The sequence below is a fragment of the Saccoglossus kowalevskii genome, chromosome 18 (assembly GCF_978046115.1).
Source record: "Saccoglossus kowalevskii chromosome 18, keSacKowa6.1, whole genome shotgun sequence".
Classification (NCBI taxonomy): Eukaryota; Metazoa; Hemichordata; class Enteropneusta; family Harrimaniidae; genus Saccoglossus; species Saccoglossus kowalevskii.
The window spans coordinates 21,216,696-21,244,174 of record NC_140658.1 but is presented as its reverse complement, the minus strand read 5'-3'; the positions used below and the strand labels follow the sequence as shown (position 1 = coordinate 21,244,174).

At 35.3% G+C, this 27,479-nt stretch overlaps 1 protein-coding gene across 1 annotated transcript; it reads left to right on the top strand.

Moving 5' to 3' along the window:
• Nucleotides 1-10,521: 10,521 nt before the first annotated feature.
• LOC102801527 (neuronal acetylcholine receptor subunit alpha-6-like) lies at nucleotides 10,522-26,901 on the top strand. Its single transcript, XM_085492992.1, has 6 exons — nucleotides 10,522-10,531; nucleotides 10,638-10,783; nucleotides 14,750-14,794; nucleotides 21,294-21,403; nucleotides 24,190-25,075; nucleotides 26,755-26,901. Exons 1-6 carry the CDS (start codon nucleotides 10,522-10,524, stop codon nucleotides 26,899-26,901), a joined length of 1,344 nt encoding a protein of 447 aa, XP_085349118.1.
• Nucleotides 26,902-27,479: the final 578 nt, after the last annotated feature.

The window sequence follows — 27,479 nt, the reverse complement described above, 5'->3', positions numbered from 1 at the left end:
TCCAACTAAAATAAAATATTTTACAGTATTTGCTTTCCTCATTCATTCATATTTACGTCACAAAAACGATTTGTCAATTTGTCAGGATTTAAGTTCAGGTTAATCAGAGGCGGAGCATTGTAGTTAGTGACAGCTTCAATATAATTTAGAATGACTACCGTAACAAGTATAAACGTCGATCGAAGCTAATTACCGAAGTCACTGAGTTTATTTGATCACCTGTTGCAACGCGACATGTTACAAAATGCCTAGGGGAGTACCCGTATATATGTTTATAGCAACTGTTACTTTGCCTCAATATAACACTGAAATGGTGGCCTAGAAGAAATGCATGCTTTTTAAAAGGATCCTCATAACGACCAACACAACATTTATAATACCATCTAGCTGGTGGGGGGGGGGTTACAGGTGGAAATGGAGGTACATTTGATAATACACCATGGAATACAAGGCAAAAATTAAGAATTCACCAATTTTGAGAATGTTTCATGCTCTAAGCTACTGAGAATTCCACCACAGCTGAATCTACATACATGCTCGGCAATGTTCGGCTATATGCTGAGAATGTCTTACCCTGATACCTTGCATTTGAAATGGGGCACATCTACTTCAAACGTCAATGCTACTAACAAAATATCCTCGGGGCGGAGCTACGTCACAGACGTTCCACGTTGCTAAGACGCGCACCACTGTACCATGCATTTCTATGGGCTCTGTGCGCGCAGCTGTGGAACGCTGGTCGAGCCGGTGAAAATTCGAGAAAACAACACAAACTCAACTTTGAAGTAATCCCGAACAACCAAATTTATATATGTTACACACGTATGGCTAATCTTGTTGCACTGTTCAGATGAGTCTCAACAATCACCCCAAAGTACCGTTTTCTGCGAGTTTTGGGCCTTTGTTTTCACCGCCGCGGGTTGCCAGGCGGTGAAAATGCCCGGATGTCCGCCCCCGAGGATATCCGATGATACAGCTTTATAGCGAGTCGAACTCAAGCGCCCAGAACAGATATTTTTTTTAAACTTTATAACTACACATTTTAATCGTGTCGACAATACTATCGTTCAAATATATGAATGTTGACATATTTTGGGGACTGTGGTGTAACGTTTGTAACGTTAATACAGTTGATAATACAAATTTAAATATTAATTTATTTTTAATGAGTAAAGACATTTCAAATCTTTTAATAATAGAGGATGGCTGGGTCGATATTATGTATTTTACTTGTTACCGTCAGGTGTGTATAAGTGTCTTATCCATAACATAAAAATATACATGTATGCATTTATTGGCACCGTATTTGGTGTTGCAAGAATATTCCCGATATTTTAAATACACCTGTAAAGGAAACCATAAACTGGCGTATTCACTAGGTGATAATGTGTTGCTTTTAGTCATCAGCGAAAATATAACCCTGCTTATACAATATAAACCATCCGTGTACATGACGCCATTCTGTACATTAATCATGATTCCCACCTGTTTCTGTTCTATGATAGCCATTGGAATTAGAATTATTGTTATGCCAAATGTAAAAATATAGATACGAACACAAGTTTTCATCATGCCGTTAAATAATGTATGTTTGTTTGTTTTTTAAATGAGGAGATTCTTGAACGTGCATATCGTGCAAATATTTACATACAGTGTTCAAGTGTGTACATTCAGACTCATATTTGCATAGTCTGATGGAGCGTTTCTATTTCAGTGGAGACACGTTTCACTGGAGACACGTTGCATACAAAATATAGTCCAATATACATCGAACTCTGGGTTTGACTGTAATAAATCTTACTGTGTAGTACTTAGAGCATATATGATATATACACATTAGGTGTGAATTACATCACTTGTATAATAAATTTTACATATTCATCAAATGTTTTCGCAGCCATTTTGGACATACCACAAGCATAAGCGATTTCTTTTCTAAACATTGATATTTCCATGGCAACCTCTTCGCGTTCTCTAGCAAACTCGAATCAATTGATCCCTTTCTCAAGGGTAACCTTTTCTGAGAATTTTCTGAACATTTTTCCGTAATTGATCAAAAAATGTTGCTTCTCATACTTGATATATACAGCATATATGGACGGAAATTCTAGATTACCAATTTGCCAGCTCAACTTAACACACATCACCAGAACTATACATGGCGGCTTCCCAATAATTAAGAAATGGTTACGTCTACTGGCCTAGCTAATACATGTATAATCACAGTGTGATACTTCATAGCTTGGCTGATCAGAAGAAACATAGTTCTAATCGCGGGTCTCGCGACTATTGAAAAAAATCGTTTATTTTAATAAGTAAGGAATAAATTGCACTCCCACAAATTTCTGTGTGATATTGTTTGATTAACCAATAAACACGGACAGTTACGCAACAAAGAAACTATTCAATTTGCGAGTAAACAAGGACAATTTTCAAAACGAAAACTGACCGACTCTAGCGAAAAATGCCAGATACCAGATAAAGAAGTCATAGTTAGAAAAATAGCGACAAGCTTATAGTGAAACACTATTGCAATCTATATACACAGAGCAACAACGTTTTGTTTAGTGTTGGTCTAACTGTAGGTCTCGTTGTAGACGTCGCCTCAGTCTATGCACTGCGTTAACATATACGTGTAATCTGACACTCCTTTACTCTGGCTGGCTCATTTATTCTGCAAACTCTATCATGGCAATCACATCTGCTTCCATGAATAATGATTAATATTAACAATCCTGTTGGTCCGAAATTTTAAGTGACGTTATTGATTTAATGTATTCTCTTAAAAAGATTAAAAAGACATATCATGAGGTCAAATGAAATAATTTCAACAACAACAACGATTTACATTTTCATGATGGATTTTTTGTGTACATATCCTCAACTTCAAAGTATGTTATATTAACAGAAATGAAAGTTTGTATGTACCCCTTATAAAACCATGCCAAATTTTGTATATAATATCATTGGTAGTCATACATACAGTCACATGAAACATGAACATAAAGGTACAGCATTGGTAACTCGGTCCTATATTATCTAGCAGTTTTAATTTTTTAAATCTAAAACCAACAACCAAATATCCTATTTGTTTCCATTACTGACTTGAGGGATTATCCATGGAATGTTTATGTAATAAAGACCTATTGGAATTCGAATACTACTTGTGTTGAACCTTCGAGAAAGTGGTAATTAGTCTGTGTTGCAGTATGTCCTGCACATGTCCTGCACATTTGCTTCTAATATATATAAAAACAATGCCTCACAATAGTTGCATTGCATATTCGTTCTTAAACTATATATATATATATATATATATATATATATATATATATATATATATATATAAACGTATATTTCACATTGTCTCAGTAGCCATAATTATTTATAATTCGGACGATCCGCAGATCCTCTTTAACAATATATCATTGTTTTTCAGCCAGCTTACACTTTTAGATATGGCATGATATCTCTGCCATAGGAACCTGTGGAGAAATCACAATAATACTGCCAAAATGACCACTATCCGCTAAAATACAACCAAAATGTTTCTCGATAATTGAGCTGGTGACCCTCCAAAGTCAATATCCTTATACTCCGGAAGTACAATTTATTCACAAATAATTAAGTTCTTAGCATTTGAAATCATGAGTAGGCTTTACCTTAAGTTTTTTTATTTGTACTACATTTCGAGAAGTACTTATTGAGCATTGCTTACAGTTGAAGGGGAAGTAACACTTGGGTACGATAGATCTAAACTCACTCATCATAGGAACTGGTAATGGACGATGTGCTTATAAAACGTAGCTTAATAACTGTTCTTCTAAAAAGTCAAATCTTTGTTAAATATGCTAAGTGTACAAAGGGATAAGTATGAAATATTAGAATATGATCGTAGTTATATGCAATTTATTAGGTCGAACAATGCAACTCGCTCCATAATATATATAATATTGATAACACACGATTTATGAATCATTCTCGTCCTCGAATGAGTCATGTAAATGCCTCACAATACCCTCTAATATCGCTTTTTGGGTCTGTTTAAGGTTAATGGTTCTTTTTCTAGTCACGCTCTGTTGTTGAACAGCACGGATCATTACCAAAGCATGATATTTTATCACGTGACACGTGTGTGCATTGTCAGTAATGTGTGGCCGATATTTCATGCGTTTATTGCACACTATGTAAATGAGCTCGTACATATAGATGCGCATTTAAGTAAATAATTATTGCATCAATCGAATAGAATTTTAGTTTACAATAAAATTTAATAAAATGTGTATACCAATATGCAAATATTAACAGTTATCTAGGTGAAATATATATGAATGTACGTTAGCACGCGCAACTCCCTAAATGCATTTTGAATTTCGTTCACATTTAGACGGTCTTTACTTCGTGATACCTGTAACAAGATATATCTGTATAATAGATCTATAACGTATTAAAACACAAATTGAGATAACAAAATCAACAACGCATTTTTGTCGAACTCTCTGCATAATTTAAAAGGCTGTGCATAAACATTGAAAAACTTATTTATTTTAAAGTCGATACCATAGTCAACGTGTAATTTGCTATAAATTATATTTTGCAAAATTGTAAATGGTCTATTTATGTGATATTTATCGCCACTGCATTAAACGTGTATGTATAACATTTAATGTGCAAACGATGCAATTGGCCAGTTTAAATAACTCCTAGACTTTTGTTATATTTACTACGAAACTTTCGTCGAATAATGTAACTCATTCCACAATATATAATATTGATAACACGCGATGAAACTTAATCTGGTATCATTTTTCTTGCGTTGTGTTACAATTACAATTAAACATATGGATGAAGTATTTGTAATTAAATTTGAATTCCCTTCACCACAAAAGAAATTCTAAAACATGTACTTCAGTGTTTTGATATTTTAATTTCGTTTAAAATTGTAATATGTTCAACTTATTGCGGAGTTCCAAAATGTCAACAGGGCAAAACCAAACTATCTAAATGTAAAAATGTCTATACCTTGATACTATATAATCTGCATGAGGTTAATCTTTTTATCCAGATTCCAAATTGCTCCTGTAACATTTTCAACAGTGTTAAACCTATCAATAATTTGGATTAGTTCCGCCGGTGACAAAACAGGGTATGGCGCGAATGGTCTCGTTTAAATATTTATAAACAACCGTGGGTGTTAAAAATTATGTTATATTTGTTTCTGTAAAACAGAATCCCAACTATAGGCATATAAGCAACCCACTATTGAGCACAGGTGATAAATTGATCTTATATTTGTTTCTGAGAAATGGAGTTCGAAACCGGGATTAATTTCATTCAAGTACCATGTTTCAACATGAGATAAATTATGTTATGTCATAGAAATCAGTATTTATTTGTTCACATTTCGTCTCATGTTACAGTTATAAAACCAGTCAGTTTATAGATATATAGGTATATAGACTCTCAAACACAAACGAAATAAATTCAAGTTGTTTTGTTATTCCCTGGAATTCAACATGTTCAAATAAGGAAATTGAAAGAGCTCTAATTTACATGTAAGTTGCGAAATGAATTCATTGAATATGGTAACTGTCTGACATTTGGTATTTCATTTCTCTGACGTCATGAATTACATTTTTCTTTTAACTTGTTATTAGTTCTCTATCCATGTGAACTACGATATAAATATTGACATCGATATCAAAAGCATTTCTGTTGCCATGGTAACTAAAAAGTGATATTAGGTATCTTAGTTACCAGGTATTGTAATCTCCCGTAGTGGAAAATGCCAAGTGATAAATCAATTACGTCTTCAGAAATTCAAATATGATTTTGTGATTTCACAGGAACTCCGAAATCTCAAATTCAATTCATTACAGATTTATTCATATAAATCATAATTTCGAATCGCGCATTTCTATGCCATGCATCCAATGATCAAGAAGATTCTATTCCTCTGCCCTTGTAATGGTTATATTTTATTCAAATAAAGACAGTTTCTCCGTTCTTAAATACTGAGAACTGATAAATAAAGCATTCACAGTGCCGACTCAGTGCATGATGTGTCTGTGAAAAATTATTCTTTCTAATGAATACATTAATAACAATAAGGCAGAGTAATCTGGCTTTTACATTTTACAAGCGGTATATGTTCATTCAAACATTTGCTTATGATCCATACTTCTGTTGATCTCTCGTTGTTGGGATTACAACAATGTATTTTCATTAATAACCATCATTTAATGTGGCGACTCCACCAATATTATGAAAAAAACACGCTTTAAACCTAAATCTATTCTGATTAGACATCGGCAATGAATTCCAAAAATAAGTAATGACAAATATAGATAAAGGATACCAGGAATGTGATTATAACATGTATTACGCAAACCACAGCCACTTTGATACTTGGACCGGTTATCTTCGTTTGGTGACTAAACAACAACAAGAACTGTTTCAATTTTAATTTTAATTCAAAAGTGTGTTGTTTCTGGCGTATCTAATGATTGAATTATCAATAAACTACGCTTATATTTTCAAATGTGATGGAACACAAATTGAAACATTAGAAAGCATTCGGAGACCGTAGATCTTCAGCAAGCAGTTCATTTCCCTATATATTGTGACTTACACCGAGAAAATTAAGCTCATTCGTTTTATTTACATTATTGACCATGAGCATGAACACAAATACTTTTGAAATTATACTTATATTACTATTCACAAAAATCGATATTTTTCTCCAAAGGTGATATTTTCAATGGTTCCGTGAACATTGTCCGACCACCTCGGGGTTCTTTCTGTTGTTCATAGTATCCAGAATTTTGCCAGGATCGAGAAACACTTTATTTAATATAATGCATTGGGATTTATTCTGTGACAGTGTTTGCCAAACATTCTACACATTCGATATGGAGTTATATACACAAAAGCTACAAATCTCGCAATGCTAAAGAATCTTTTAAAACAAATCCTGGGTCCAGACGGTGTTTTTGATCACCGCCAAAGTGATGACGAGACCTTCTCCTGACGAAACCACACCTTTCATGAGCAACCCGACAACAACCTTTTCAGTAAGATGAGAAAATCTCATTTTCAATGCTACGCCGCAATCGATGCGACCACCGAGCGACGTTTAAAATTCGCGTGCGAATACAACTATTTGTATTTATTTATATTAAATTTAAACACGATGAACGTACCGTTTTAAAACTATGAATATAAGGTTATTACGAGGTTATTAAACTTATTATTATAGATCTTTTCCTTCCAAGAATACATCATGAGAATGCCGAAACCAAAAAGTTTAGAACAGAATCAGAGAACTTCTTTGTATGGAGTCCAGTCAAACCCTGGTGGCAGCCATGTTTGTTTTTATTATTAGAGGACGCTTACGCGCGTAATCATTTCATATTTGGAATTCTAATTTGCTAATATGGTAGGATGAAAATACCCAGTGCAATACCGATAAATTACGGCACGCTATAACTTATGGTGTTACGGTGACAGATGTATAATAATATACATGTACATTAAGTTTAAATGTGATTGCCCAATGCGTGTATCACGGAGATATGACTCCGTGGACCCGTTTGCACACGACTGAGATCTGGTTCCGAATAGTGAAATTGTGTGATTTTAATGCATTTTTGACAGCCCAGTACCTTTGGTCAGTTCTTATTGAGTTTTTTACCTTAATGTTTACATATTTGTAATAATCTTTCAATCTTTATTTATTTATTTTTTTAGACCTTGTCCAATGGTCTTCTCATGCAAGTTGCTTCCCTGTTCAATTAGTGACCATGCTGCTCAGAAATCCATGACTTTTTCTTCATCTTCTTCTTAAACACCTCTTTCGCTGCTTCAATGTAGCACTTCTCTATCACTTGACATTCTAGTTCTATCTCATCACTTTCCTCTTCCCTCACTTTGTCCTCCAGCATTTCAAATTTGTTTTTACTGCTATGGCGAATCTGGATCTGGATCTAAAATCCTCTTGGTCGTGTCAAATGGTTCTGATGTTGTCATGTTTGATATTTAGTTTTACAGTAGTTTTCACGAGGTGATGGTCGCTCCCTATGTCAGCAGATCTCATTACGTGAGTGTCCAATGCTGAATTTCTGAATCGCTTATTAACGAGCGTGTGATCTATTTGATTTAGCTATCTGGCGATTTCAGAGTTGCAACATGAATGCGTTTGTGTGGAAGTATGGTGCCCATTATTACCAAGTCTTCCATAATGCACATTTCTCACGGAATCCATTCTCATTTCTGTTTCCATTACTGCCCAGGGAACATTCATAATTTTCATTAATGCTGCCTACTTTGGCATTCATATCACCTGTGGTTACGAGAAAGTCATGTTTAAATACTTGTTGTACCGTTTCTTGGAACTTCTCATATAATTCATCTTTTGTTTGATCGTCTGCGCCTTCTGTTGGAGCATATGCATGTATCATTGTCAGTTTGACATGGTTGGACAAGAATCTTGCTTTAATAATCCTCTCATTTATTAGCGCCCAGTCTATAAGTGCTTTAACTACTTCATTTGTCATCATTATAGCTACTGTCTGTGTCTCGCTGTCTCTTCCTGGATAGATGATTGACATTCCGCCAGCAATTTGTATTTTTCTCTGCCCAATAAAATGTCTCACTGATACCGATCAATTCTATTTGTTGCTTCTCTATTTCTCCTGCTAGTTGTGTTGCATTGCCTTCTAACATTCCAGTTTCATGTTCGTTTATGCTTTGGGTTTAGCAATGGCCTTCTCCGCCCATGAGCTTCTTCTCGGTTTTCATCCAGACGCACCCCAAATTGTTAGGTTCAATAGTATACGTTCGGCTTCTGGTTCCTGTAATAATCACTTTTTACCTTGCCCGTACCATCAAAGATGGAAGGGAAAGGTATATTAAGGGAAAAGTGTTGTTCGACGTTGTCGTTGTCGTTGTTGTTGTTGTTGTTGTTGTTGTCGTTGTCGTTGTCGTCGTTAATAATTGTTATTGTGTGTATTGCACTTTACTAATTCTATTCCAAACTTCATCAAACTTGGTCACCTTATTCATAAGTATAAAGTCTTCCCTGAGTTTGAACAACAGATGTCCTGTATGAAAATATCATGCAAAAATTGAGAAAATCTGATAAAATATTTTGGCTGTTTCTACTTGACTGATCACTGGTGATACACATCAAAGGTCACTTATCTCAGTGGAAATATGATGCATTGTTGTATGTGTTCAATGAAGCAAATGATTTATCTTGTAATAATATCCTTGGTAATGTATCTCAGAATCCCATACTGGGTTTCAAAACCAACTCATGGAGAGATTGCACAGTCTGATACACATTTGCAAACCTACCAATAAAATCTTTACAGAAAACAAGATGTCAGAAAATCAATATAAGCACTCCTATGAACTGGGTGCCAAACTTTGATCAAGATCTGAAGGTAGTAGAAAATCTGTTTAGTTCAAAGTTATCAAATCAAAAACAATACATAAAAAATACATAAAAAGCAAAACATTTCATCCACATTTTAAAAAGATAATTGTTCTAAAATATATGTATTCTGTATTTGACAAACAGTTCATTCGACAAATGAAAACTCACAGCAATATGTTTCAGCTATTAGAACAGAATGATATAGTTTTTATAATACTGGTTTAAAAACGCACTTCAAAGATTGCAGTGTTTGAAGATGTAGATTCTCGGGAGGCAACAGTACTGTTGACTTCTCCCTCCACTGGACACCAACTAACTATTTAAGTTGATTTGCATACAAAGCAGAGCTTGCAACATGATAGCTATTCATAAAGGTTTTTTTTTTTTACTTTTCATATAATACAGTAGTCACACAATGAGGCAGTTCACATTTGTCTCAGTGAATCATTAATTTTTGACAGACACCTGTACAAAATACTTGGACAAAAGCCAGCTAAGATTTTTTGTTATCTTGCATGTTTTATGAATCTATTCACGTCTAAATGCAGCACTTTTTTTTGCGATGAAGCATTTGTTTTTATACTAAAATATCTGAATTACTGGAAATTATGTCCCTTAAAATAATTAAACAAATAAGGCACCAAAATGTTTTTGTAAGATATTTACATCTTTTAAGGACATTCGGTAGACTGATTCCTCACTGTTGGTTTAACCCCAAAACTTGTTTGTATTCAAAATTAAACATGACAATGCATATTTATATTGAAACAAACTATGATAAAGGGAATTATATTATATAACAAAGGGCAAGGTCACCAGAGTTCAACTATGTTTTTTATAGGAATGGGCCATCAGTCCATACCTGGAGGGCCAGAATACTATATTTCGTCTGGCTTCTACCTGTTAACCTTTCTGCATTGGCTGATCCTACCAGGATTACAAGACTCCCGACGGCATAGCTCTCCAGCTACTGAAGCGCGCAAACACCCCCACCAACGATAAGGTGATAGTTCTAAGCAGTGACTAGTACATTCATTGACCAAATATTTCAGTAATTCCTACCATTTCTTCAACAGTTTGATATGACTTTATGTAAGTGTAGCATTAATGGACCTATGACATACTAGATATTCATTAAATGCAAGTGGACAGGCATATCGTGTTTATAATTATAATTGACAATGTATTTCTTTTATAGACGCTGAATGCGCAGTTGCTGAGACACAAACTCGACTTCTTGAACAGTTACTTGATGGTTATAATAGAATGATATTACCTATGAACCAAAGTACGAACCCGATAATAGTGACGATGGGACTCAGTTTCTACCAAGTAGTGGATGTGGTGAGTACGTCACGTCATTTTACAACCAATGAGCTAATAAACACTATTATATGGCCTTGATACTATCCTACGATATGACTTGGATTTGACGATTGTAGGTTCCGAAACATCCGTCATGCAAATCTTAAGTACTTCTTTTCCAGAAGTTAATTTATATGTTGCAATCCAGAGACAAAACATGTTTACACTTTTTTTTATTAATATTCCCATTTCCAGAGCGACATTCAGATATCCCCATTTGTTTTAGAACGCGCCTTCCAGGTCATTCAACCCTAGGTATAGCTTCACTTGACTAATTTGGAAATCAATCAAAATGTATGGAGATATATTTATGAAGGAAAAATTGTCGATGGAAATGACAAAGCATACGACACCATGCAAGACGTATACAGAGATTGGGTATTTGGTATTTAATGCATCTTATGAATGGTGTTATATAAGGATAGAATAGTGTTTGCCATCATCTATAATCAGACTCTCTGTACGCACACTGAATTATAATAGAGAAAGGAGCGTGAATTGGCAAAGATAGAGGCACATAGTAGAACATGATAAATCGGTTTCTACATAAAAAGAAATAGAAACACCCAGTTCTGTTATGGCGTTTCGATGAGCCAGTAGATACAAAATATAATTACGTAATGGTGATTGCATCCGGCCTCTCCATACGTCCATAAATAATTAGCAGACATGTAGACAGATGAGACGAAATTATCGATTCAATTTAATCATTGACACATCCTGTAGGATCGCGATAGAGACATAGGTATTTTTTAACTTTTTACGGTAAATTATGATATTTCCACATTACTCTGCTGTCGTCATAGTTGAATAGCCTTTATGAGAGATGCATATATAATACAAATACACTTAGTCCATTACGACTATAAAGCTACATGTATAGTTGCAGTAATAATTTGTATATTATTTAATATAAATTGTCTGGGTGGATTTGAACAAAAATGAACACCATTAGAGCCGTTCATATGATTATACATGTATTATGCATATATCATGTAATACAACTGTATAACATTTTCGATAGCACAACCTTTAGCGGCGATTCTATTTCACGTAATTGTCAAAAACTCTAATAGTCGTATATAGTGTTTGTCTGTGCTGTACCGCTTACTCATTAAATACGCTTAGGACGCTGATACAATTACAAACATATTTTGCCAACATGGAACAAACTCGTCGGTCATAAAGTATCGACCGGATTCAATTAGAGTCACAGATTGTATGCCCGAAGGTTCTATCAGACAGAGATAAACGTGAAACCGTCGATCATTGTATGTTCACGACTATGTTTTACCAGGAGAGTATGGTTTTATTTATTTATTTATTTATTTATTTATTTATTTATTTATTTATTTATTTATTTATTTATTTATTTATTTATTTATTCGTTTATTCATTCATTCATTCATTCATTCATTCATTCATTCATTCATTCATTCATTCATTCATTCATTCATTCATTCATTCATTCATTTATTCATTTATTTATTTATTTATTTATTTTAAAAACCTATTCTGTGTCGTCCCAAAAACCTTAAGATGGTATAGAACATTGAGGTGTTTGTGAGAGGAACTCGCATGATTTAAAAAGTCTATCATGCATGACAACTATATTATGTAGATATCGATGTGCTGTCAATGTAGTTAGCCTGGGAATGATGCAGCGATCATGTGGGCCAGGCTGTCGGTACCGTCACAAATTAAAAAAAAAAATGTGCGTTACACTCGTTTGATCGTAATGCGATGAACTTGACGTATCATGTTCCAAATTATAAAGCAGTAATTTGTAAAATGCATTGACTCTTTTGTGAAAAGTTCCTGAATTGAGAATGCACTTGAACCGCGTTAATGTAATGCATTTGACATCTAAATCCTAATAAGCTCCTTATATAATCCATCGACAGTCTTAGTTTATATATTGACATATCCGTCGGGTTAAACCAAACTGAATCCCATAAAACCTGATTATCGGTGTTTTTGACCAACTAGTGGAGAGAAGGAACAAAGATGTTAAACCTTAAGAAAAACCTTAAAAAAATCGAGCTTAACGTTGACGTCGTCGATGTCACCGGAGGGATGATGATGAATGATATCCGGATTATAAAACTTGCTTCCAGCTAATCGACTATAATACAGCTACCGACTTAACGTTTGGAGTCATAAAATGATAGATCATGACAATATACAGTGCAATATACTAGTATAACAGGCGACTCGGACTGTTTCACCCCGTGCATTAATAATTTTGTAAATATGTTGGAGAATATATATGAAACGCAATCGTTGCACATATGTATAGTTGTGAAGTTTAAAATTACTATGATTTAGTAAGCATTGGCTAACATTTCTACTTAAGCAACGGAGTGCACCGAGTTCAGCTCTACCAGGGCTATAGGTATTTGCTGTTTGTAGAATTACAATTACTTAGATGTCGATTGTTGAATATATGTATTCTGAATGGTAACAAGTGATTGAGGTCGATGCTCCCTGGACTTATACGTAAATCAATATTTGAAAGACTCGTGAGATCTACATTCATTTTTCACGTTAGAAAATTTATTTTACTGTGTAAATTTACATGTTTCCATACGTCGCCGTGCACATCAGTTAAGATAACGCGTCTCGTGCGCGCTAAATTCAAAACGTTTAAAGGGCGGCAGTACATGAAATTCAAACACGTACTGCACGACGACCACCGCGCTTTAATTTTTTTTTCAAGAGTACCACTGCGCGTATATTATATTTTTTTACAAGAAATGTGATTATGCTTATGCAGGGGATTTCTAAAAAACAAAATTATAGATTTCATCTTCAAATCCTTTCTTCGATCAGCACATCATATCCTGTGATACGTAATACCAAATAGGTACTAATATTTATTTCCTGGGAAAAACCCAAAAAACACGCAATATCCGGTCAATTTTCTAACTAGGATATCGCATGGAACCCGTGCATTATAAAATTAATTTAATGTTTGCTTTTTTATCAGATGATCGATGAGATAACCTTTGCAGTGTGGCATAATGATATTAGGTGAAAATGCCTAAGCGTGGGCTGTGGATTATAAGAGAAAACTGGCTATGAACAGTGTTTTATGATCTTCTTTTCTCTTAAATTATTAAAACATGAATATACTTTAAATAAATATGATTATACTTTAATCCTATTATATATTCCATGTCATATTTTTCTAGGATTTGTGCACGTGTTAAAATATTAACAATATTTAACAATACATTCATTTCTTTGGTTTTGTTGGTATTATTTGCTATATAACATTGGATCTTTTCCTAAATACAAGACATAACACGCAAAGTATATTAATAATGTAAGTTTTCAACCCAATTATTTGCGGTATTAAGTATTCATTACTATATCAAGTGTCGTATCAGGTCTTGTAGTTAATTACTCTTGTAACGTGTCATGTGGAAAGCAAAGATACTGTTATAATAGGCCTATCTGTATCAATTACAATGATTATAGTGCAATGCACTATTATCTTATTTCTGGTTCTGTTCAAGATAAGCGTCGTGTTTAAACAGATGTAATCAGTCATTTGCAAAACCCTGGTGTAGTTTAATGACAAATTGTTGATTAATTTCAATATTGTTGTTTTAGAGTGAAATATACCAATTTTTCTTATTAACTATTGTTTCAGATAACATATTTGTTTACAATAGAATGTTTGCCACTGAAATATGATTTTTTTTCAACTTATACATAAAAATGTTCACGAATTATTCAAGTTAGATATTCGTATATGGTGACATAGGAGGTGCAAGCTAACCCAATCCAAAATGTACAAATCCCTGATTTTCGCCATTACACTAGCTTCACCAGAAGGCGCTGCTTCTGACCAACACCCCTTAGGATAAAGGTCAACGACGGCGCCATCTTTTGGAACTATGTATATTTATATTTTATTGTTTTCCATTTCTTGTTTAGGATGTAAAGAATGAAGCTGTTATTACCCATGTTGCATTGCAAGAGGTAAGTATGACGTTATTAGACAATAATTAAGTAAGCAGTGTAAGAATATTTTTCCCAGTGAATTACTTCGCATATGATGTTGTTTGAATGTCCATTTTAACGAGGAGCATATGGCGTTACATATTTCACATTCAGCGGAATTACCGCGTTCATTGGTTTCCACGTCTAAACATGTCACTTTCTGTCAGATGTAGTTGCCATGTCTTTGCTTTGTGTTTCTCTGTTTTGCGACAATCGGTTATAATTGACCATTTATAACCCATGAATAGAATGGTATAGAATAGAATAGAATGATGCATATTGCATATTGAGTTTTCACCCAACCCGATTACAGTCGAATATCTTTCTTCAATCCACATGTGGTTTTAAGAACTACTGTTGTATTGTGTCCTCAAGAGTGTTGTAATGAAACTTGGATTCAGTTTACTCAGGAGATCTTAACGTTCTGCCTTGTATAACAGACAATTCAAGCGTGTTTATGATGAAATTACTTTGTGCGTGTACTTATTGATTCCATTTTCCATTGCATTTGGCAGTAGCTCTAGTTTCAATGATACATCCATATTTAATCCACGTCAACTAAGCGTGAAAAGTGCAACTTCAAAGAGCTACTATTATGCATGAGCCACCGAGCAAAGTTATTATCAGTTCACCAATTCAGATTGAGATCTCATATTTTGTAAAAGCAGTCATTTTCGAAGCAAAAAGTGTAGGAGCTCTCATCAGTCTGTATTTAACGCACAGTGTAATCCATAGTAACCATTTAACTTTTCCAGGGAATCGTCTACATAAAGTTCATGCCAACGTCTGAATTTAGACTATAAATTCAACAGAACGACTTAACAGCCACCTTACAAGTCTAGACAGTGGTAAATATCTATGTATGCGCTGCGAGTCAATCAATATCAAGTCAGACTGATTGTCATTGAATATTGAATATTAGGAGTATACAATAGATATTAGAATGCTAATGGCTTTCGAAAACTCGTATAGAGCGACAGAGTCTCGAGATTCGTGTTTGCCCACGTCAATTAATTCGGGAGAGAATGAAACACTATTCGATGGGTTACACTAGTCACGGCATTCATTGCTTCTACGATCTACTGAATCGATGTTGATAAACTAAAAATGCCATCTTCATTGGCAGATTACACAATTTCGCCCTCTAGAATAACAGCCATATAAAATCAAATGTAGAATCGAAAACATCCCATCTAACTGAGAGTTTTAAAATAAATTACCATTGTAATTATTTAAACTAATAAGCATAGGATGTAACCCGAGTCCGTGCTGTTTAAGTTACAGCTTCGACTGCGTGCAGTGGTGTTACAGAATAATATTACAACAAACTAGCAGATGGAATGACATACCACGTGTTGCTGAAACCCGTAGGTTTTCGCTTGTCCGAACACATGGTCATTGTGCGTCAATTCCGGTAATTTCCTCGTGATTGTCACTGATTTATAATGTTTTTAATTCGGTTTGTAATTTACAGCAGGAAATGACGTCGTTGTAAAGTACTGAGATAACAAAATCTCATTTAATCTATGATCGAATTAATACTGAAAATTTGTAATGATTTGTGATGAAAAAAAATGTGGCTTGAAGCTTTTGCAGATGGTTGAAAAAAAGTGTAATTCCTTCCCGATATTTCATAAATAAAGCACTAACATGGCAGGCACCTACAGTGTTTATATCCATATACATGTACAACATTGAATCTCCACATTCCACATCGTTCAAAAAATTATAATTTGCATCTTTGATATTTATAAGTTATATATATAAGTTCAAAATATATAAATTCCTAATTTAAATATAGGATGCCCGCATTGGACTACAGTAAAACAAATCTTCTAACACATATTCGAACTGTGACTAAGTATTGCAAAAAAATTGTAAAATTGTAGCAGTTGCTGAAAATAAAGCAAGTAAATAACAACAAATCAACGGCAATGTAAATACTATGTCAAATCAAGGTGAACATGTACTGCGTGCGTGACTTGTGTATGAGACCCAATCGCCTAGTTTTACGTTACGGGGCGTTTACCCCTTGGCCACCGTGTATTTACTTTGATTTGTCATAGTATTTATCCTGCCGTGTATCCATTAAATTTGTACTTTCATAAATGTTGCCAGTTTATCCATTTGTTTCAATTATTCAAACACGTATGCGCAATGAGACCAAGACTTAGTCGCTCAACCAGCCTTCATCACACACAGGATACTAGATAAAAACGTACATTTTGTTTCATGCTAAATGTATTCAATCTGAGTACAACTTCGTTAATAGTAATTCTTAAATAAATACATCACAAAGCCATGGTATCTGCGGTGTTTACTTAAACGATTTATTTAAATTACAACGCTGGGTTTCCAAATTGGGGATTATATAAGGTCGATATACGGACACTCAATCGTAATATAACACAAGAAATATTATTGTATATATACCTTGCACGATTCTATCACTGTTGGAATCGTATACTTGGGTTAGGAAAGACTATAAGCTTTGAATAAGGAGGTTATATTGATTCGAAAAGAAACATCTTACGTGTAAGCATTCAAAGCTTCAGTGTACAGAAAACACATGACAATCCATCAATTTTTATAAATTAATTTGCAAGTATCTTTAATCTACCGATGGTGGGAAATGTCAAAAACAGACAAATACAGTAATATCATCAAGATTTTAAATAACAATCGCAAGGAGTTAAATTAAAGATACAACAGAAAGCACTCTGCCTAGATTCATATTTGACTCATAATCAAATATAAAACAAAACATATTGATAACGGTGATATAGACACTTCATCTAGTCCAGCTTATGAATTATACATGTCACTACAATAAGACATTGTAAAGCGAAAGCAACGAGACTTGTTTGTTTCCACAAAATACTGTTTCATTCTCTCCTGTCAGAGATCAGAGAAACATTGGACGCGATGACGAGAAAAAATGGAACACGTTTTAAAGGCGCTCTCTCTTTCAACAAATCTCGGCAGCTTTTTAGGTCTAAGGTATATTTTCAGACAGCAAAAATGCAATACGGTTAAATTGTACAATGTATAAATCAATAAATGGCCATGCTCCTCAATATTGTCCATACCACTTTAAAACCGACAACCATATTCATAATACGAGATTGTCAACGGAGTTCCAGTCAGTCAAAATTAAAACCAAATACATGGAACACAGATTTAGTTACACCGGGCTTCATCTGTGGAGTTATATTCAATCCATAATTAGGATTTCCTTCTTTGTTTCCTCGTTTAAATTTTAAAAGAATCTCTGTAATTTAATTCAGCTTTAGATTTTTTTATAATTGTTGTGTTCCAGTAATTGTAATTTCTGATATTTTTGTTATTGAGTTTTTGGTATCAGCCTTTTGTAAATAAAGGATTTTAAATGAAATAACAAAACAGATCAGAACATTGTAGAAGATAGTTGTTTGCGTGTTTTCGTGTTCTCATATATGTATTGTTTGGAAAATTTAACATTTGTCAACCAGATAAATGACGATGTACTAATCAGAACAATTGGAACATAATGAACACTAAATAATACGATATCAAAAAGGTAGGCACATCCTACTAGCAGCAGTCTATGGATAATCAATTAATCAATTAACATACTTCACAATATCTTCGAAGATACGAATCGAGGGAATTCTGAAAATAGATTTTAATTACACTTCTTGGTGTACTGTCTGTGGAACGGCAGTGTCAGCTGTATCTGTGGCATTGTTGTGAAAGTAGACGTATTATCGAATCGATTTACGATCAGTCAAGGTCTGTGTTAAACCTTCTCACTCGGCCGGCTCATGTTAAAAAGAATTCTACTAATGCGTTAATTAGTGATGGGGATTGCACTTGTATATGAATGATTACATGGCTATCGAAACTTGACGCATGCGATCACAAATTCTCTGTTGCTGCGTTGCTTGGCATCAGTAAGCCGGTGTTTGCGCTAAATTATATTGTCAGTCAAGTGTCAAACGAATCAACGTTAATACATTTCCTCAAGTAATACCGAATTGGAAAGCTTAATCAAGGCGCTTAAGCTCGGTGATATTTGCCATAATGCCTTGGGTATCAAAGGTATTATTGCCGCCGTGCCTGGATAGCATTAACTATTACCATACGCAATGACACAACGACAGTATGATTAACTTATGTAGCAAATCCAATGCAAACACGTGCACTTATCGCCTCCATATTGAATATTTATTTAAACATAAACATATTGTATTCCCGTGACAAATTTAGCGCTGTTTGGGTTTTTTATCAATTAACTCACATTGTCTTAGGTAAGGACAACCGAGGAGAGTCACGTTTATTTGTATTTCCATTCAAAATTTTATTTTATTTTGAAATTTTGAGTAGCATCTGCTAGCAGTGAAATTTTGATTTTAATTTTGCGATAGAATTTGTGACTGCCATTTGCATTCAACATTTCACTTGTTTTGAGATTTTTACATTTACATTTGAACTTTCCCTTACATTGAAATTTTGATTGGCGTTGATATTATGACCGGTATTGAAATTTGTACTTGCGTATAAGTTTGACCTAGAATTGTTGTTGCTGGCAATTGCATTCAACTTGTAACTTGTTAACTATTTCACCGCCTGGCCTATGATTTCTACAGTTCGACCAATAAGCGATCTGCATTCTCGAATCTTATAGCAAGAGAAGCGTGTTTGTGTTTTTGTTTACTAGTACAGATGCAGAAGTAATACTTGAACAATAAACGACGACCACCAACCAATGATGAACGTAAGAACATTTCGAGAGGGTTGTACTGTACGGGGAGTTAGCTGACATTAACAATGCGTGGAATATCTCTACTAGTGAATTACATAGCGTCGGCACTGTAGATTATTCGCCATGATTGTATGACGTCATCACTGCAATTTGTTGCACTAATTAAATAGGATAAGGTACAGATCAAATGAGACAAAACATAAAATTAGAGAAAAGCGAAAAATAAAAAAAGGTAAACAACAAACAGTTCCAGGTTTGTCGAACAATTTTTGTATGGACCTCCTTGGCACTGAAAATAAAATAAAGAATTTGTCAATATGGGCTGTGTACATTATCATAAATATATTATTTCCGTTCTATTCGCCATAAAAGGTGAACAGCCCATAAATAAACAGTGGTTATATAAAAACAAAGGAAATTGTGGATTGTAAAGTGTTCAACAATAATTCAGAATCAAATGCATTTGCTATGCTGCTATTAAAACAAAAAGAAATTGTGATGTCGCCAGCTTGGGCATTGTCGTCAGCTCTCGTGTACCCTTCATATTTGTAACGTCTATTCTTAAAGGGTCGATAAAACAAGGCTAACCTTTGGAATATGATTGAAATGGTGGTTACGCATACATATTGCGAATTTCATTTTCCCGCTTTTTTTGTACAAAATCGTACTCAATATATGAAAAACAGGGCAAGTGTAAATTTTGACTGATTTGTAGGCACATTAAGCAAATACCGCGGGTATAGCGGCGAGTGTAAACATTCACTCAATCCCATAACTATTATACCACACAGTGAATTGTAAGTTGCTATTATTTGTATCGTTGTTGTCGATCTTACGAAATAGCACTAAGTTGAGATTTCGCTCTAATAAATTGTATCTGTTATGGCGACCCTGCATCGTTCAGTCTGTGACATGATTAGATTCGCCACTACGCCACGCCGCCCAGACATCAAATATCAGTCGATCGTGCAAGTAAGTATTTGAAAAGCATTTTAACATGGAAGTTCGTTAAATGCAGCTGTTTATACTTTCTTCAATTTATATTTGCTGTGAATCTGACATCATGCATATCACAACTATACAGTAGTCATGTTCAACTGTTATTATTGGCAGCACGCATGTATCGACCTAATACGAATGCATGGGAAGCTGCAATAAAACTACGTCCAACACATATCAACGGTTTAATGCTGCCTTGGAACATATCGACTATTTCTGAAACCACTATTCTGAACAGTTCGTAACACGGATGTGTTTGCATCGCTGAATTGAAACAGATATGTAAAGAATAAATTATACTGTTGAACCCGGCACAAGCGTACATCTATTTTATAATTATCGGGTAAATACGAGTGTAGAATACAGCATGAAGTATTCTAGAAGGCTGTATGGGGTTCATATCAAGTGACGCTGAATACTAGGTTATTAGGAGAGTACAGCATTTTCCCTATTTGCATTTATCCAGAGAGATAGCATCTACCGAGAGCATGTACGCGTTTCGCGACTCTAACGATCGTTACCTCGCAATTAATTGTTCCTATTATTACTAAGTAAAGTGAACAGTTTATATAGGATTAAAAATGGTGCAAACTGTTTGACCATAATCCACGAACGCCTCAATAACACATCCAAACCCTCCCGTAACGCATTCATCATATCCGCGCGGGATTCTAAGTTTTATTATCAATGTCTGATGTATAATAATCGTAAGGTAATATTTTTATTACATTTTAGGAATGGTCAGACCACCGTCTAAAGTGGGACCCTGACAAATACGACAATACAAAATATCTTCGCATTCCTGAAAATGTTATATGGATTCCGGATATTTATAATTTTAATGGGTATGTAGGGGTATATTTTGGAATAAGGGTGTGGTATGTAAGAGTGTATATTGGAACACGTGTGACGTACGTGCGGTTATATAAAGGAATACGTGTGATACGTACGGGTGTATATTACATTACGTAGATGATGTACTGGTGTATATTGGAATACGTGTGCTATGTACGGGTGTATATTCGAATACGTGTGGTATATATGGTGTATATTGGAATACGTTTGGTATGTATGGGTGTATATTGGAATACATGTGGTATTTATGGGTGTATGTTCGAATACGTGTGGTATGTACGGGTGTCTATTGGAATACGTGTGGTATGTACGGGTGTATATTGGAATAGGTTTGGTATGTACGGGTGTATATTGGAATACGTGTGGTATGTATGGGTGTATGTTCAAGTACCGGTGGGGTGGTGTAACAACAATGCGCTGGCATCCATTGCAGAAGATAGACTCGTCTACCCGGATTATTTGAAATAAAACCCTTATGAACATTGTAATCATCATCGTACTTGTTAATAACCATGAGAACTGTATTATTTATAATTAATCGATTAATACTTAAATAGTGTCGTTACTACCTACCTGAACAATACTTACTCGTCATATTTATTCGAATTTGATATCTTGGTTTTCTTGTAAACCTATATTTTTATCCTTTTTAGTCATGTAATAACAGAAATGTAAATATCTTTTTTATACCTGCGAATAAAAATTAGAAATGTATGGGTGTATGTTCGAATACGTGTGGTATGTACGGGTGTCTATTGGAATACGCGTGGTATGTACGGGTGTATATTCGACTATGTGTGGTATGTACGGGTGTATATTGGGATACGTGTACTATGTACGGGTGTATATTGGAATACGTTTGGTATGTACGGGTGTATATTGGACTATGTGTGGTATGTATGAATGTATATTGGAATACGTGTACTATGTACGGGTGTCTATTGGAATACGTGTGGTATGTACGGGTGTATATTGGTCTATGTGTGGTATGTATGAATGTATATTGGAATACGTGTACTATGTACGGGTGTATATTGGAATACGTTTGGTATGTACGGGTGTATATTGGAATATGTGTGGTATGTACGGGTGTATATTGGAATGTGTGTGCTATGTACGGGTGTATATTGGAATACGTGTGCTATGTACGGGTGTATATTGGAATGCGTGTGGTATAGACGGGCGTATATCGAAGTATGTGTGATATATGTACAGGTGTATAATGGAATACGTGTCATATTCACGGCCGAATGTAGTAATACGTGTGACATTTTGGTAATAATCGCTATATTTAGGAAATCATTTAACATAAACAATGTACATAAAATATTCAGCTTATTCCGGAATTGGCATATATGTACGCATATATATATATCTCGATCGGAATATAGATCTTGTTTTTGGCGCACTTTATTACATCATAGCGTACATTAAAACAGCTACGTATAATTTCCTTTCCTGAAAAACCTACAATTTGGTGCCACCCGAGGAAGAGATTTTTCTTAAGCCGATTGGAATTTAATTTCTGAATGAGGTTTGGTTCTCACTGAGTATTTTTCAGTGTACCGAGAAGTACGAAGACAAAGTATTCCGATCGACATATATTTATTTTTGCTCCAGATGCACTTGTACACATATGTCCCGTTGAAAGATTTGTCTTGACTGCCTTGTAATGTATCTATATGTAGCATTTTCTACGACGCTTTTGAAACTGCAGTATGGTGTGTGTTTTTTTATTTGTGACTGAACTACGCATAATCTGGTTCTAAAAATGGGAAGCTGTCAGTCAGCCGTCAGATTGCATCCCAGAAATATTGGACACTATCACTTATTTTGTCAATCTGTCTTTCATATTGAATCTGTTGAGCAAATTGGTTGTGGTCATGGTAATAATCATGAGAAGAAACACGATTAACTAAATTTTTCATAACACATTATGAGTAAAGAATTGTGTGTATCCTGCATTCGAGAGGATATAGAGAAATTAAAGATTCTATATATAATGTCATTAGTCACAATACAACACTGATTTTTATTTGAGTGAAAGTGTGCCATTTCCTTTGGATTACCGTAAAATAGAGTCAGGTACATATTTTCAAATTATGAGTCATACGAGTAGTATGAAGTACAGTATTATAAAGACAAAAATCAGCGAAAGCACAATGCGAGAAGTGACTTTATAAGCTGGGAAATATAAAAATATACACAACGCACATTAATACAATTGTCCGAATAGCACTATTTCACTGATCGATGTAAACGTATTTCCCGACGAAGCTGACTGTGTCTCTGGCCAATGACATATTGTTATTGGAGTCAATTAATTACATGATTAATCCCTGACTCTGTACGTTTTGGTATAACTCGGAGTGGGAAATTTTACTAATGGATTTAAATAAGCAGTATAGAAATAATTTTCATTACATTCTCTAAAAGTTGATGTCATGCTGCTATATCAAACTATACATCACCTGAAAGCTTAGATATAGCCGAATACGGCAGTGTAAATTTGTGCTGTACTGGTGTTTGTTTAAAGTGGTTTTACGCTTTGCTAGGTATCCGGCTATAAATTCAGGGAGTTGTAGTTTTTTGTGAGCAGTTTGCGTGCCAATGCACACAAAAACTGTGTTTTGATTTGTTGTCAGATTTTAATTTTCTAATTACCGAATGTCAAAATTGGACGAATATTTGTCGGTAGCATATCTGTTATTATTGTTCTCTTGTTTTCCCCATGTTGCTACTTTAATGACTTTTTTATTTTATTATTGATTATTAGAGTGGGCGACGATTCTAGTCGGTTCGCCGGTAATGCGCTGGTTAAATACGACGGAAAGATTTACGTGGAAGAAGCCCGTATCCTAAAAACCATGTGTCGAATGGATATGACGTATTTCCCATACGATATACACCGTTGTAACATAAAATTTGGTTCCTGGTCTTATACCGAAGATTTACTCACGATGAAAATCGGGAATGATATCGATTTCCATGATTTCATGAAGAATGGCGAGTGGGAACTCCTAGACGTGTCTTCCCATACGAATCCACATGAGGTGACAAACTACGACGGGAAGACGTTTACGGACGTGGTGTTTTCTTTGGTGTTCCGCCGAAAGTCATCTTTTTTCACGGTGAACTTTGTAGCTCCATCAGTGATTGTCTCACTGCTGACTATTCTGTCGTTCTGCTTGCCGCCTAACAACCCAGAAAAGGTGAAACTGTGCGTTACTATTGTACTGGGACTGATCGTCTTCACATTGGTGCTGGTCAACGTTATTCCACAAACTGCCCACTCCATAACGGCTCACTACCTGCTTTTCAGTGTCGTAGCAACAGCCCTAGCCGCCCTGGCCAGCACATTCACCGTAAATGTATGCCACATGGGAAGAAAGATTGACGGGCTCACCGTACCGCGTCCAGTCCCAAAGTGGGCGAGGAAATTATTAATCAACACACTTTCTCGCTGTCTGTGTATGAAAAAGCCCCCGGGTTTGAATCATGACTCGTCTATAAAGGCTAGCTACACGCCAAGTGAGCGATGCGACCGTGAGGAAGTGACACAGCTGGCTGATACGGACATTCGTAAAGCGAATGGTGATAGACCTAATGAGCGTATGCAGATGAACTGTCTCATACGGGTACCACAAGACGGTAAACTATTGGTAATTTGCAACAGTTTTTGTGTGACTTATTTAACAATCTTCTGTTTTGTCATCCTAATTCGTAGCACATGCACTCCACTCCGCTATGATATGTTGTGTACACATTTTGTTATGGTTTGTATACACTCTGATCATCTTCGCCAGCCAAGGGCCATTTATTTAGCCGAAGCCTCAACATTATACCCTTGGCAGATTGCACCACGATTTACTGTATGTCGCACGCCCTCAAATGATTATAAAATTCACTTAGGCTCATTTGCATCACCTATTCAGAACTAACGAAAGAAACTGCACATTCTTGATAAAATTAAAATGGCGGAATCAAATAGACGTGTTGCTAGCTTTTTCTCTGAACGAGCTTACTGATCATCAAAAGAAAGCGCTTAGTGCTGCATCTGAGGAAACGAAGACCGAATCGGACAAGTCAATATGTTATCTGTTTCGACAGTTTTGTCAGTTTACTAAAACACTGTTTGCACAAATATTTAGACATTCCATCGTCCTCATACTTGGTGGCGCCAGCTCCTTGGCGCGCCCAATCAAATGACTCGATTTAGCGGCGATGAAATACAGCCTTTCCTAACACGTTCACGCACGGGTTCGTGGGTCGGTTATGAATGGCCGGCTTTAGCGAAACTGTGCGATTCGGACGGTTACACTCTGATATGTTTTGTATATACTCTGTTAGATATCTACACAGTGTCTCTCTGGTATGTATTGTATACACTCTGACATGTTTCGCATATACTCTGGTATTGTATACACTAAGTACGTACTGTATACACTCTGGTAAATATATTGTATACACTATGATTTGTTGTATATATGCCCTGATGTCCCTTGTATACGTGCTGGTATGTATGTACGCTATATGTTCCGTATACACTCTAATATGAATTGTATTCACGGGGGGGGGGGGGGTCATTTTCATCATGGCAACCATCACAGGTGAAAAAAATATCCGAAAACTCTCGAGAAATGGTACTTTGGAACTAGTTGTTGAAACTTTTCTGAAGAGTGTAACAAAACTCAGGGTTGCTCAGAATTATCTAAAAGTTTAATTTGTGTTTTCTCGGCTTCGCCTGCTTTCCGAACGCCGTTCCACTGCTGCCAGCGCATAGCCTTTAGCAATTCATAGTACAGTGGCGCGCGTCCAAGCAACATAGAACGTTCCAGCGGGAAGTTGCATGACACGATTGGCTAAAAAAATCGTCTCATTTGCACACAATAATATTCATGATATGATATTTAACGAAATTCATGGAGAATGCAGAGGCTCGTTGATATTCCACTATAGTACTAATGTTCAATTTGTGCATAATAATAACTGTTACCAGTGACAAGTTACCTAATTAATTTCGAGAAGTAACCCTGCGTGTGCATGCGCAGTTTGAAATGAAATATTTTTTGAACGCAATAGAATCATGCGTATTCTCGGGGCGGAGCCACGTCACAGACCATTCTAGGTTACTAAGACGCGCACTATACTTAATCGAATATAGAATTTAGAGGCAAATTGCCGCCGAGATCTCGTTGAGAAGCCAACCGATTTGTTTCTGCCTCATATTTCGAAGTGCAAAAACAAAGCACACGGTTCTCTCGCACTCAACGAGATTTCGGCGTCCATTCTGCCTTTAAGGTCTATTCATTTTGTGTAAATGTGTGTGTTTATATTTTAGATGCGAATGTCATTTGACGAAGAATGGTATTATCTAGCCTGTGTATTGGACAGAATATTTTTGTTATTATTTTGTATCGCATATCTCGCCGGGATACTGGTGTGTCTCAGTCAGCGGCCATCATTTCCAGAAGACCACAATCACTGATATGTGTATACAAACAACAAACAAACTTGAATAACTTGATTTGCGAAATCAAATGAAGCATCCGCATTTTATATTGCGTTAGACTGAATACAATATGTAACTAATATTTTGGAATGAATCTCTTTCTATTGTATTGTTTTTCTCTGTGCAAATATGGCGTATTGATGATCACCGTAACTTTTATGGGATCGAAACTTATTAATAAAAACACGCTCTCAGCAGCTTGGACTGTTAATCGAATGTATTAACATATCACTTGAATACTTTTAGTGACTGTGCCGATCTCACTGTTTGGTCACCTGTTTAAAATAGTGTACAGATATCGGCGAGAACTACTCACTATTTTAAGGTTTGTATTGCCGTATTCTAATATTCCAATACCTGTCAACATACTCGTCATCATCACTACGACTGTAACAGACTCGATGACTGCGTTGTACATACATGCATTAAATGTTCGTTAGAGAGTTGCCATATTGTACTAGAATTCATAATCTCTTTGTGAAAAATTACTTTGGCAAACTATATTGCAAAATATGCCAAATTTGAAGTCTGGTATTTGAATAGCACTGAATATC

What these genes read in the sequence shown, in the direction of transcription:
- LOC102801527 (XM_085492992.1), top strand. An exon ending in GATATTTATAATTTTAATGG is followed by an intron (nt 21,404 to 24,189) that starts GTATGTAGGGGT and finishes ATTGATTATTAG; the next exon opens with AGTGGGCGACGATTCTAGTC. An exon ending in CACAAGACGGTAAACTATTG is followed by an intron (nt 25,076 to 26,754) that starts GTAATTTGCAAC and finishes TTTATATTTTAG; the next exon opens with ATGCGAATGTCATTTGACGA.